This window comes from Capsicum annuum, chromosome 9, assembly GCF_002878395.1.
Source record: "Capsicum annuum cultivar UCD-10X-F1 chromosome 9, UCD10Xv1.1, whole genome shotgun sequence".
NCBI lineage: Eukaryota > Viridiplantae > Streptophyta > Magnoliopsida > Solanales > Solanaceae > Capsicum > Capsicum annuum.
This window is the reverse complement of record NC_061119.1, coordinates 117,343,120-117,355,935: the sequence shown is the minus strand read 5'-3', so window position 1 is coordinate 117,355,935 and position 12,816 is coordinate 117,343,120. Positions and strand designations below refer to the sequence as shown.

The following is a 12,816-nucleotide window of genomic DNA, read 5'->3' as shown; positions in this document are numbered from 1 at the left end:
TAAGTGTCTTCTATCTCCAATACTAAGATTTAAACTTTAAGTTGTTAAGGGAGCAATAAAGAGTGGGAGCTCCAATGAGGGGTGATAAAAATAATCACGAACACACCTATACAAATTTATAACTCCCAACGTGTTACATATGGAACCTTAGCGGATGATATGAACAAAAAAAAGACTTGTACCTTCTTGAATTGCAACATATAAGACATTTGATATTTACATTTAAATTTTATTTGTATATCTTTTCATTTATCATCTTTTCCTAAATGATACAACACCACTAGAGAAAATGAAATGCATTATTTGAGATTATTATTGAACATATTGGAGGACCATCGTCATTTAAAGACTTAATTGCTACTAATGAATGAAAATATCAAGTTCAAAGAAGTTGCAACGAAAGAAAATTATTAAAATCATATAACAATATTTTTTAATGCTTACACAAAGGAATTAGATCTCATAAAATATTCATAAGGATGAATTTTGTTGTTTAGCTATAGATTTTGTTCATTGCTAATGTCACAATCAAAATCACTTTATCGTGAGGGCGTCTATTCTAATCCATCTAAATATGAGAACTCCTTACCACCCTTTAAGAAGATATGTGAAAATCTTTATTAGATAGCAATAACAAAACTTTATTACAACCATTTTTATAAATATTAAATGTAGGAAAAAAACTATCCCTAGGAACAAGTCTAAACAGGTACAAGAACTTCTAAGTATAAAGGTAAGACTAAACACAACTTCCATCATGAATGAGAGAAGTAGAAGTTGTTGGAGATCACTATCTTTAACCCTCATGAAACCAACACTGATTCTTGCAAAAGACTATACCCTAAAAATGATATAGCAAGAGTAGTATCAATACAAACAACACGTATTGATAGGTATCATCGGTCGACCAGAGTTAGATCACGTAAACACAATGTAAAATTTAAGAAAAGAAAATATGATAACTTATATAAAATTTAATTCATAACACTTTCATCCGCTTATGGTATCTTTATCTCTTATTTTAACTAAGAGTATTTTCATTCCTATTCCTGATGATCATTCATCACCTTCATATCAAGTGTTATCCATCCTAACTCTCACTTGTTTGCTCTCAATTGTTATTAGTCATGATAAATGATTAATAATTTTCACCTTGTAACAAACACATTATGTAACCTCAAGTTTATGACACTTAGCCTTTTTAAGTAACTCTACAACTTCAGTCAAGTACAAGTTAAGAGACAACAAGTCAGGTCAAACCATGACAAAGTCAATAATCCTGACTCTAGCAAATATCTCAGTCAACAAATCATGATTCTAACCGTATCCAAGTCAACAAACCACGATTCTAACCATAACCAAGTCAACAAATCATGAGTCTAATTATATCCAAGTCAACGAACTACGACTCTAACAATAAGAATTTTAAAATATATGATAAGCAATTGAACCACACAAGAATCTCAAATATACCAAGCAATATTATAATCTGGTTCACTCAATGAACCCATAACATCAACCACAATCTAAATGAGAATAAACAACTACACTCTAATAATTCACGAGATTTTAATATAACTTCATTACATGTGATTAACACTTAGGATATTATTCAACAATTTACTTTCTTGAACCTGCATTGTAAAAAGAAGACAAACACATCAAGCATTTGGTCAAACTCAAGCTAATCATTTCAAGTAAACAATAATTATTCTTTCGTACGTGAAATCAAAAGTATGCCTAAAGGTCAGTCAACAACTCATAATTCATGCCTAATCAATTCATATTCATTACTTACAGCTCGTCTAAAGATCATTCACGACTTATTAAAGCAAGAATTATCAAGTCATATTTATTAAAATAAATTTTCTTATTTTAATAATGCACATTCAACTCTAAGGAGTCTAGACTCTAGTTCAATGTTCATTCACTAATTCCATCCTCCTTTATTTATAACAAAATCGAGAATTTCTCTAATATCTAGCAACCCCTACATTCAAGTCCTTACAATATTTAAGACCTACTCTATAAACCAACCATTCAACTCTAGACTTACTTATACATCTTTATACCTTTTACTTTCAATCCCTCCTAACTTGACCTTAGACTCTTAAGTTAAGTCACCATTTTCTTCTACCATAATTAGTCTTCACCATTAACCTTAAGCAAAATTATTCAATATATCAACCACACATAATATTAAGTTCTCTTTTTATGGTGGTAATTACACTAAATAACTAGATTATGAGCTCACACAACTCATTTTCATCTATATTCACATAATTCACATTATAATCCGCCATAGAGTCATACAAACACAAAACATTCATCAAGAATTCATATATTTATATTTCAATGAACAATTAGATCTTTATTACATTAAATTCATGTTTTATCCATCCAAACTCCATGGTTGTAGTCTTAAGCATGATTTCTCCCGTCAAATCTAATTTATGGATATGATTACTAATCATAGTCTGCTACTCATAAATCATAACCTACCTGGACGTCAAGATACTACAACAAGTAATCTATGTCATAGATGATCTTTATTATTCTTCACATTTTCAAATACTAACTAATTTAATAATAACAATTACAAGAATAATTAATAAACTACTCATCAAACAAAGACCTTGAAAAATCATACATACTAATTCTATCCTCACTTACAGCCTACAACATTAGTCAAGAGTTAATTAGTCATCAAAATAATTCTTTCAAACTCAAACCAACTTCATTAATGGACTTTTTTGGTTAAAGGTTCCAACTTTATTGAATTTAAGGTTCCAACTATCAATTTTCATGTTTTAGAATTACTAATTCATGCTAGAAATTATTAATGAACAATTTAGAAGTAATTATATGTGATATTAACACAATCCATAAATTTTTTTCAAAATATCATAAACTTAGGATTCAAATCGCCGATAAATTTTACCATTAAGGGTATTCTAGTGGTTTTAGGATGTTAAATAATTGAAAATAAAGAAGATGAAAGAACAAACTTACCTCAACGAATAATTATCACCCATACCAAGAAAAAATTTTCCCCTCTGAGGCTTAGGAATGAAAATTTGGGGTTTGTGGGATGAAAACCATCAAATATAAGTTATAAACTATTGTTCGTGCCATTATAGCAGTCTGACCCATCATAGTGCCGCTGCTATAGCGGTCCGACCCGCTATGGCACCCTCAGCTTTTTTAGCTCAGACAGTCTTCAGTAAAATGTTCGTAACTTTTTATTCAAGAATAGGATTACGAACAGACTATTGTGTTGGAACGAAGATTCATAGACCTTTAATTAGGTTAGTATTAGGCCCCTTAAAATCTTATATTCTAGGAGGAGTGATCATTTGAAGTTGACCCTAGTTTAAACTTAGCATGAAACTAAATCGGTACGGATACTTCCAACTTAACTCTTTGCTACGAGTATTATATGATCTTAGTACATATCAAATGCAGTCTCATACTAAAGAATTGATTCTAACCAATATGACGTATGAGATTCATATGCCTTTGCCACTAATTTTTTCAGGAACGTCAAAACTAATTGTTACACCTAATTACTTATTTTAGGAATGATTATTATTCACTTAGGCCTAGTTAGACTTATAAAAGCAAAATTGTCAAACGAAAATTTTTATCAATTGAATATTTACATGTTATTATTTATGTGCAATGCGCGTTCTTAGAAACTAGTAAGTCTTAAAAGTAATTGGCTTTGGAAGGGTTCTATTGAGCGAACATAGAACGTAATTATGGATATTTAAAATGAATAAGTTTAATTTGAATCATGTATGTGTGTTACAATTTAATTAAATACATATGAATAGTTGATTTCAAAATTAATAAATCAAATAAATTACAGAAAAATCCTGAATTTGAACCCCACGAGAAATTTATCCTTATTTTATCCAATGTGGTGCAAGAAGATCTTTTGAATTCTTAATTAAAGTAACACATATCCAATCGATAAGAATTTTTCCGGGGAAAGATATTTTTAAATCTTTTCTTTAGGGCATCTCCAACCCAACATCAAATTTTATACCAAAATAAGATTTGTTGTAACACTATTCATCAACACCAATTATTTTTTTATTATTTATTAATTATTTTTATTATATAACCCTTTTAATTTAACATATTACATATTGTATGCTTAAAATTAATTCCCTACTATGCCTAATTATTAAATTATATAATATCTTTATAATACTAATTTTTAATCTTAATATAGGTGTATAATTTTTATAAATTAAGTTTAAGTATAAAGTATAAGTTAATGTATAATATTTGTTTGGAATTTATATTATTTAAACATTTATGGCAAAAAATAACTTTATATTAACTGATTATATGAGAAAAGAATATGAATTATATAATATGTAAAAAAAAGGAAGAAAAGGATTGTGTTATGAAATAAAAATAATAATAAAACATTAATGAGAGATAAGAATATGAAAAGAATATTTTTTACTTGTAAAATTTGGTGTAGTGCATTGGCGTTGATTTATTCTAAAAAGACGTTGACACTATTTTAATGTAAAATTTGGTGTTATGGATTGAATTATCTATTGAGAAGAAGAACTGATTAACAGACCATTAGTTAAAAAAATATAGAGTTAGTTAGAATAATTAAACACTTTCACAAAGTTAGTTAATAGGTGTACTGTTAATTAAAGTAGTTACAAAGTAACCAATATGGGTTTGTAGTGCAGTGGATGGAGCTGCTCCACCCTTAATCAGAGGTCGATAATCAACATGGGTTGTGGTGCAGCGGATGGAGCTGCTCCACTCTTAACCAGAGGTCGAGGGTTCGACCCTGGGTATGGAGAAAACTCTGTTGGGAGCTCTGCCACCTTAATGGGCCCTGCAATGCGCGATCCGAATTAGTCGGGGCTCCAATGCGGACACCGGACACCGGATGAAAAACAAAAAAAAGTAGTTACAAAGTAGTTAACCAACTAACCTACTGCTAATTCACTTTCTAACCGACCTACACTAACCAATATTTATATATACATGATTTGTACACATTGATCATTATGATAAATAATATTAATCATGTGTCTACTTCTTCCTCTCTTCTTCTTTTCTATTTTTCTGTCTTTTTTTCATCATCTTCTACTTTCCATTACTTATCTTCTCTATTTTCTCTGTAGTAGTATTCCTCTACTGTGAGAGTTAATGTTTGATTGTTACATGGTCTTATAGCATAGCAACAAATTACATTTTTACTCCGCAACAATCAACTTTATTGCTTTACTACTCTAAATTCTCATTTCTGAGATTCTTGATTGATCAAGAAATCAAGAACTCTACTTCTATTCTTCAATTAACAACTTAAAATAGTTTTTGTTGAATCTTCTGAAGTTTTATTTATTGCAGACGACAGAGTGACAGGTACTAGTTAAAGTACTCATGATCCCATCAATGGAGGAATTTCTATGGTTCATAGTTCATCAAATGGCAACCAGTCAGTGCCCAGAACAACTCAACTGATAGATCACAATCATCTTCTATATCTATACAACACTGATGTAAGTGGCATTTTCTTATATCTCTTCAGATAACTAGGACTGAGAATTATACTTTATAGAGTGAATGCATAAGGATCACACTTTAAGGAAGGAACAAACTGGGATTTATTGATGAAACCTAGAAGAGAGAGCTATTTAGAGAGGAATTTTGGTATTAATGGTAAAGGTATAATGCAATGGTATAGTCCTGGTTGACAAATACAATTTTTGGTAGTTTTCTTAAAGGAATGGAATATCCTGATAGAGCACAACAAGTCTGGGAATATCTCAAGTCAAGTTTTGAAAAGGTTGATGGTTCAAGAACCTTCAATCTTCATAAAGAGATTGCTAGAGTAGCTCAAGGAATCTCTTCTGTGGCTTTTTATTTCACTAGGTTGGAAGAGTTATGGGTGTAATTGGAGGTTATTGTTCCTTCACCTAGATGTAATTATTTGTAATGTATGGATTTTTTTTGTGTATTTACAAAGGCAGAAGCGATACTAATTCTTGATAGGGGTTAATGACAATTATCTACAATCTAGAAACTAGATTCTTCTAATGAAACATCTACTTTATGTACCATAGGCTTATGCCATGATAATTAGTGACGAGTCTCAGAAATCTCTTAGATCTAGTGTTGCTGGTTTGTTAGGTGTCATGCCTTTAAGTTCAAGTTCTCACGGTACTAGTCTTGATGCACCAACTATGTATTTTAGAGTCTCTCATCCAAAGTCCAAGAAAAAGGCAATCTATTCTGTGAATTCTATAATATGAAAGGTCATACCAAGAAAATATGCTATAAGCTGGTAAGTGGGGGAAGCATGCCAAAAAAGTTCTTTTGAAAACTATTTTGTAGTTTATTAAAAGTTATGAAAAATTTGTCAAATACCCTATTTAATCCACATCACCACAAATTTATCCAACTCAACAAATTCACCCACAAGCTTTTTAATACTACACTTTAACCCAATATTTCTAATTTAACAAATTCATCCCCAAGTTTTTAATAATACACTTCAACACACTCCATCATCCAACAACAATAACAATAACAAACCCAGTATATTCCCACAAAGTGCGGTCTGGAGAGGGTAAGATGTACGCAGTCTATACCATTACCCCCGAAGAAGTAGAGGGGTTGTTTCTGATAGACCCCCGGCTAAAGACAGTGGACCATAGAACAAAAAAAAATAAAGTAAATTAACCGAATGAGGGCACATGATAAAATAACAGAGCAATAACATCCACAAAAATGAAGTACAATAACAAACCAAGGGCTCCCATCCCCTAAACCTAGACCTAACACCCAAGCTACGCCAACCTCTCTTATCTGCCGACTACGGCTTGACCACCTTACTTAGCCCTCTACCTTAATACTCTTTCTCCAAACTTTCCTATCGTGGGTCATGTTCTCAATAAGCTACAACTGCTCCATGTCACTTCTAATCACTCCTCTCCAGTATTTCCTCGGTCTACACTTGCCCCTTTTGAAACTCTCTAAGACCAACCTCTTGCACCTACAAACTGGGGCATCCGTGCCCCTCTTCATTACATGACCAAACCATCTGAACCTCACTTTCCTCATCTTATTCTCCACCGAAGCCACACCCACTTTTCCCCAAATAGTATCATTCCTTACCCTGTCATCCCTCGTATGACCACACATCCAACGTAACATTCTCATTTCTGCCACCTTCAACTTTTGGACGTGAGAAATCTTAACAGGCCAACACTCTGCTCCATACAACATGGTCGATCGGACCGCAGCTTTATAGAATTTACCTTTTGAGAGGCGTCTTCTTATCGCATAAAAGTCCCGAGGTGAGCCTCCATTTCATCCAACCTACCCTAATACAGTGAGAAATATCCTCATCAATCTCTCCATTCCCCTGGATCATAGACCCAAGATACTTAAAACTATCCCTCTTACAAACCACCTGCGACTCCAATTGTATTATTGTTTCTTCCTTTCTCCTCGAGTCACTAACCTTGCACTCCAAGTACTCTGTCTTGGTCCTACTCAACCTGAATCCTTTAGATTCAAGGGTCTGTCTCCAAACCTCCAACTTTTAATTAACACCTAGGCGCGACTCATCAATCAAAACTACATCATCCTCAAAAAGCAAACATCAAGGGACCTACCCTTGTATATTCCTCGTCAACACATCTATCACCAACGCGAATAAGAACAGGCTAAGAGTCGATCCCTGATGCAGCCCTGTCAAGACTGAGAAATGCTTAGAATCTTTTCCCGCGGTCCTTACCCGGGTTTTCACCCCCTCGTACATGTCCTTAATCGAACGGATGTATGCCACTAATATCTTCCTCTCCTCCAAGCATCTCTACAGATCTCCCTAGGGACCTTGTCATACGTCTTTTCCAGGTTAATAAACACCATATGGAGATCTGTCTTCCTCTCTCTCTATACTGCTCAACCAACCTCCGAACAAGGTGAATTACCTCAGTCGTCGAGCGACCAGTCATAAAACCAAATGGATTCTCTAAAATATGAAATAACTTCCTCAACCTCCGCTCCACTACCCTCTCCCAAATCTTCATCGTGTGACTCAACAACTTAATACCATGGTAATTATTGCAACTCTGAATGTCATCTTTATTTTTATAGACAGGAATCATCGTGCTCCATCTCTACGCCTCGGCCATCTTAGCAGATTTGAAGATATTGTTAAACAAATGGGATAGCCACCTCAACCCTGCACCACTAGCAAACTTCTAAAAATCCACCGGAATCTCATTAGGCCCCGTAGCCCTGCCCTTCCGCATCTTGCGAATAGCCTCACAAACTTTCTCCACCTTAAAACGTCAATAATATCCAAAATCATGAGACTCCTCAGTGTGCTCCAGCACTCCTAACACAATACCTTGGTCCCCCTCATTGTTCAAGAGCTTATGAAATACGACTACCATCTTTTCTAAATTAGAGCATCCTCCACCAAAACTCTACCATCCTCCTCCTTAATACACTTTACTTGGTCCAAATCCCATCCCTTACGTTCCCTAGTCTTGGCAAGCCTAAAAAACCTCTTTTACCCACCTTTCTCTTCTAATCCCAAATACAGTCTCTCAAAAGCTGCTGACTTAGCAGCCATAACTGTGAACTTAACCTTTTTCTTAGCTACCTTGTACTCCTCTCTGCTCACCCGTTTCTTCTCTTCATCCTTACTCTCAGCCAGCTTCATGTAAGCCACTTTCTTTGTCTCCACCTTCTTCTTCACTTCTTTATTCCACTACCAATCCCCCCGGTACTGGCCAGAACTGCCTTTCAAGACACCCACGACCTCTCTAGCAGTTTTTTCGATACACCCAGCGGCCCTCTCCCACATACTATCCACGTTCTCTTGAGCCTCCTAAGCCCCCATCTCTACCAACTTTGCCCCTATCACCAAAGCCCTTGTCGGAGTCAGGTTACCCCACCTAACTCTAAAACGACCCTTCTCACCCTTTCTCTTCTTACCCATCTTGAAAACTAAATCCATCACTAAGAGTCTATGTTGGGTCGTAAGATTCTCATTCAGAATAACCTTACAATCCTTGCATAAAGCCCTATCGCACTTCCTAAGCAGTAAAAAGTCAATCTAGGTCTCAGCAACCCTAATACAAAAAGTAATCAGATTTTCCTCCTTCTTCGAAAAGCTGGAATTAACTACCACCAACCCAAAGGCCCTCGCAAAGTTCAAAAGGGTAGATCTGTTGTCATTCCTATCCCCAAAACTAAAGCCTCCATGCACATCATTGTACCCTATCGGCAAAGACCCAATTTGCCCATTGAAGTCCCCTCCTGTGAGAATCTTCTCCGAACTAGGCATGCCCCGAATCACTTCGTCCAAAACCTCCCAAAATTTTCTTTTCTCCTCCTTATCCAGGCCTACCTGTGGCGCATAAGCACTACAGACGTGCACCGTAAGCACCCAATAATAAATTTAATAGTCATCACCCTATCACTAACCCTATTCACCTTAACTACCTCCCCCCTAAGATATTTATCTACTAAGATACCTACCCCATTCTTATGCCTCTCACTACCTGAGTACCATAACTTGTATCCATCCACGTCCCTATCCTTAGTGCCTACCCATTTGGTCTTCTGAACACACATAATTTGGATCTTTCTTTTCCTAAGGATCTTTACTAGCTCTATCAACTTACCCTGAAGGGTCCCTATGTTCCATGAACCAACCCTCAACCTATCAACTTTCGAATCTCCTCCCCTATCACCTCGCCCTCTGCGTCTCAGGTTTAATCTCTCAGCCAAAAACGACCTCATCTTAAGGCCCCCAGGACCCCCAGGACATGACCCTATTCCACCATTACCTACCCTAGCCACTACTCAACAGATACAACAAAAGTTTAAAAATAGTAAAAACAATAAAGACACCCATAAAGCACACTAACTAACCAAATTTTAAGAGCAAATAGGAACTAAAAAACCCAAATCACAGTCAGAATAACCCACATAAATTATAACTAATGAAACTATAGGAAATTATGCAAAAAAAATAGAGTTCAGGGATAGAAGTCACTGGAGACGTAGATCCAGTACTCAGCTCTTGCTGATTGTGCTGGATCCCAGTAACTGGGTTAATTGCCGAAAACATTCACCAAAAAGTCCTCGGAATGGCACGACTCTAATCTGGTCAGTGGTCGCCTGAAATGATGAAGACCCCCACCTTCTTATCTATATCTGCCTCTTTTACCACCTACGACCGACGAAATAGTTCTCTAGGGCTGATCTTGGATAAACAGCAATCAACTTGCTTTATTTTACAATCTGATGGTAGTGGGGAAAGGGAGAGAGAGACCACGAAAGTAGAGGAGAGAGAAAAGTGTACTTACCTATCGCCGGTGGTGTTTTGACGTCGGCGTTTGCTTTGCTGGACATTGAAAAGAATGTTATTTAGGAAGAGAGAAAGAGGAGCGTTATTTAGAAAGAGAGAGAAGGTTTCCAAAAGCTTAAAATAGAAGGTAGTTCTTTCCCTCCAAAAAAAAGCTCCGATTCTGGCATTCTTTTTGGGGTTATTTTATTGCGATCAACTCTAAATCAGTCCACAAACCTTATAAGCTTGTCCATTGCATCCAGTTTACCCCATTAGTTTGTTATCTTCTCAAACACACTTTCTTCCATTGTTAAAAAACTTTAAATCAGTCACATCTGTTAAAAACTCTTTAGAAGTACATTACAATAACTGAGGCGACTCCAAATTCATTTCTCTATTCCATAAACCCAATGACCATTGATTAGAGGCAATATTTGTAATTTCAAGTTTTTATACGAATATATGCGCAGTCTTCGACCCATCATCATAATTCATCAACCGTGCATACATCCCGACATAGACCTTAAGTTTAATCTACCATCGACCAAAGGTTAATTCTAGGATGTCTGTTGTAGAATTTGTTCTAGTTGTAGGTGATTTTATGGGAGAATGGTTGAATACTCCCAGAGGTTGGAAATAGAGATCTTTTACCAAAGTGACACTACCCATTGATATTCCCCACAATAGTTTATACGATGAATTGGTTGCAAGCATAAAGTAGAGCAGGGATCTAGATTATGCATCGGCAATGTGGTGATTAGTTATCTAATGCATTCGAGGGAAAAGATGAATCCTACGATCATAAATAATGATGCACGTGTGTCCCTCTACATGATGGATGTTGATGAAGATGGCTTTAGGTCTATTTTAAGGATAAATATAGTTGACAGGTCCTTTGAAGGATCGATGAATTCATCATCGTTCCCACCTCGGTGCCGTATAGTCGACAATGATTTGAATGATTATGAAAGCGATAGCAATCATCCCATGAATATGGAAGATGACTATGTGCATATGAAAGACATTTCATTGAACTCATAAGATTCAAAAGAAGACTATAGAACGGGATCCCAACCAGTACATTCCTTCTTTGATGGAACCAATTTGTATCGTGATCAAATATTTACCAATAAGAAATAGCTGAAAGTGCTACTAGATGGAGCAGCAGTAAGGCAGTCTTTTGATTATCATATGGAGAAGAGTTGTACCAAATTGTTAAAGATGAAATGTCTATCTTTTAGTTATGGATGGTTATTGCGGGAAAGGAATTACGAAACCTCAGACAGATTTCACATATAAAAGTATGTCGGGGTGCACACATGTGGTATTGAACATGTCACCCACAAGCACAATAAAATATCATCTGAATTGATTGCTTCACTATGCATAAATTATTTTTGGGATGGAAAGGATCCAAGCATAAGTGAAATTTAAAGAATTGTGTTCAAGGAGTTGCATTGCCACGCAAGCTACTGGATGTGTTGGAAAGAAAGTGTAATTGCAAAGAACATCATTCACGGGACACCGGAGCATGGATATCTTTGCTTGCCTATTTTTTCCCACATAGTGGAGTTGTTGAATCCAGGGTATTCCTACTTTATCATGGTAAACTAGATTTATGGATCGTTCGTTTACTACTTCTTAGGATTCAGAGCTTGCATACAGGGATATGCCCATATGATAAAGATAATTGTCATCAATGGCACACATTGTATGGAAAGTATGGGGGCGTGTTGCTGAGTACAGTTGCACAAGACACTAAAAATCGCATCTTTCTAATTTCCTTTTGTGTCGTCGATAAATAGAATGATGCTTCTTGGACCTTCTTCTTCCAGTAGTTAAAGTCTTATCGTAGAAGATGAACTAGATCTATGTGTCATCTCCGACAGTCACATTAGCATCGCTAATGCCTTCTCCCATGTATACAATCGTGCACATCACGGACTTTGTATGAGGCACCTCGCTGAAAATCTCTGTGTAAATCAACGCTGTAGAGAATATCTTTATCTATTCTACGTCATGGGAAAGGTGTATTCCCTTGATGAGTTTAGCAAGAATTTTGAGGAATTGAAGTATAATTGCCCCGAGTAGCACATATCCTTGAAAATGTGCTTGGTGTTGGAAAATGGAGGAGAGCACACTTCCCGGGCAATAGGTACAATGTGATAACCATAAACATCGCCGAGTTGCTCAACTCGGTTTTGATGGATGAACGAGAGTACCCCATGTTGTACATATTCAATTCAATTGCTAAAAAAAATAGTGAAAAGTTTAGGGAGCGGTATGCCTATGTCGATGGTAAAAAAAACATATTTGTACCTTGTGCGGAAAAAATCCTAAGGGATAACAAGAGTGTGAGCGATTCCTTGTATGTGACTAATCCTAATGGGGTTCTTGACCAGTACACAATGTTCAGCAATGGTGTTACTGCCAAGGTCAATCTTTTGGAGAGGAGTTGT

General features: G+C 35.8%; 1 protein-coding gene across 1 annotated transcript; it reads right to left on the bottom strand.

The window, feature by feature from the left end:
- Positions 1-8,569: 8,569 nt before the first annotated feature.
- Positions 8,570-10,611, bottom strand: LOC124887114. The gene is made up of 6 exons (XM_047396297.1): positions 10,595-10,611; positions 10,377-10,414; positions 9,721-9,866; positions 9,198-9,412; positions 8,909-9,098; positions 8,570-8,770 (listed from the first exon to the last, which is right to left on the bottom strand). The coding sequence occupies exons 1-6, from the start codon at positions 10,609-10,611 to the stop codon at positions 8,570-8,572; spliced, it is 807 nt and encodes a 268-aa protein (XP_047252253.1).
- Between the last annotated feature and the right edge of the window lie 2,205 nt (positions 10,612-12,816).